The sequence below is a fragment of the Eimeria acervulina genome, genomic scaffold, assembly GCF_000499425.1.
Source record: "Eimeria acervulina Houghton genomic scaffold, Eah_scaff807, whole genome shotgun sequence".
Lineage (NCBI taxonomy): Eukaryota > Apicomplexa > Conoidasida > Eucoccidiorida > Eimeriidae > Eimeria > Eimeria acervulina.
Genome location: NW_013549588.1, coordinates 11,549 through 13,610, shown reverse-complemented (window position 1 = coordinate 13,610; position 2,062 = coordinate 11,549). Strand labels below are relative to the sequence as shown.

The following is a 2,062-nucleotide window of genomic DNA, read 5'->3' as shown; positions in this document are numbered from 1 at the left end:
AAAAAAAACTTCTGTCTAACTAATACAAATAAGAATCCTTATAAACAAACTCCCGTCTCTGCGTACGTCTACTCCTCAGCTACTGCAGCTCTGCTGTAATGCATTTTATATATATTTTATATATCATATATAATATATAATATGTGTGCTGAAGGGTAATACTTCGTATTACACAAACTCAGAAGAGAAATAATAGAGGCAGTTTCGTGCGTTGGCGAAAACAGACAAAATATTGGGTGTATTTTGCTGCATTGCCGCAGCAGCGATTCTGATTCTTGAACAGATTGATTTGGTGGTTGTTTCTGTTCAACTTGTTAATATGTTTATGCATAGCCGCACTCCTGCAGCAGCTGCACAGACTCCTTCGGCATTGATTTTGTTACTTCTTTCATTGCCGCTGCTTTCGCCTTTGCCTCAGTCTGTTTCCTCTGGAAAAACTTTTCTGAACGAGCTTTTCTCTTCTCTTCAAGACGCGAGATCAAGCTGCCCTTAGACCAGCCGACCTGCACATACACCCGAACAGCACGTACACCTGAAGTGATGGAAACCTTGGCGATCTTCTATGATTTCATGAATAAAATTGTTTAAAAATCAGAAAATATGAATTTAAATACCTTTATTTTTCTAATTAATCAAAATATTCAAAAAAATATACAGCTCATCTCACCATTTCGCTCAACTCTCCCAGGCGGCAGAAGTCGCGCCCAGGTCTCAGCCGCATTACACGCAGTGCCTGAGGCACGACGACTTTCTTCTTCCTTTCGTACTTGACGGGTACTCCTTCATAGACCTGTATTTGCAAAATCAAACAAATCCCAGAAGCACCCGAACAATGCAGTAGCTGAGCGCTACCACCACCCTGAATTCAAGCGGCAACTCTGACAGGGATATTTTTTCTTCTCTATGCTTCTTCAAAAGAAGAGTTTGCATGCAGAAAATGGATGTCTTACCTCAAGACGGGACAAAGCCTTCTTGCCTCGGATTGTCTTATGACGGATCATACCGCGCACTGCCCTCCAGAAGATGCGTGAGGGGGCTCTCATATGGTAGGGGCCCCTACGAGGGTTGGAGTTCATGCGTAGCCTGAGGAAGGCCTGGTATTTGAGTTTATTGCGGTGAAGAGATCCTGAAGAGAAGCAAATAGACATCATTACGTGTGTCTCAATATATATATATATATATATATATTGTGAAGACAAGCGAATAAGAAGGTAAGAGTCTAGCAAAAAAGAAAAAGAAATTAAAAATATATTTATAACAAACCTGAAATATTTATATTTTCACATTTCACGCACACCACGTGCTGCCCATTCAGAATCTCCTTCGCAACAGTCGATGCAAGACGGCCTAAGAGATGCCCCTGGCAGTTTATAACAACCACCTGCAGTTAAAAAGAAAAGAAACGCTTAATAATGCATGCAGCAGATATATCTAAATACATTTCAACATCTAATAAACAGCGTGCATGCACAGCAGCAACACAACAAACAGCAGCCAGACAACTGCAGCACCAAAGATCATCAGACTGCATTCAAATGAAGCGAGGAATAATGCAGAGCCCTCATAGCAGCATTTCACTGCTCTTCTTCTTGAGGGGCACTCTATAGATAAACATACACATATATACATATATATATATGTATATTTAAGTCGGCATACATATATACATATATATAAACCTTTCGGGCCCCCCCGGTTATATTGCTGCTGCGGGGCTGCAGCAGCAGATCAGCATTTGTAGATTTGATTAAAAGGCACCGCAAACACTTCAAAGAAATGAAAAAATAAACATAGAGAAATTTACACACAAGAAGAAGGAAGAGCAGCAGCAGCCCCTCTCTGTGCGACAGGGTATGGGGTTGGGCAGCAGCAGCCTAGCAGCGCTCTGAAGAGAGTGTATTTAGATTGAAAAGACAAGAAATAAGGAAATAACAGACAAACAAATCGATAAAAACTCGCAATAAAGCAGCAGATCCGTGCGGGGAAGCCTCAGGGGAATGCAGGGCTTCATACAGTGTAGCGATATACTTCTGGGGTGTATACGCACCTTTTTGAACGCCAT

The 2,062-nt window shown here is 41.5% G+C and overlaps 1 protein-coding gene across 1 annotated transcript; it reads right to left on the bottom strand.

The window, feature by feature from the left end:
• Positions 1-323: 323 nt before the first annotated feature.
• On the bottom strand, positions 324-2,062 carry EAH_00049600 (60S ribosomal protein L13a, putative; the record flags this gene model as incomplete). Its single annotated transcript, XM_013394354.1, has 5 exons — positions 324-503; positions 668-790; positions 951-1,126; positions 1,264-1,381; positions 2,048-2,062. 5 exons carry the CDS (start codon positions 2,060-2,062, stop codon positions 324-326), a joined length of 612 nt encoding a protein of 203 aa, XP_013249808.1.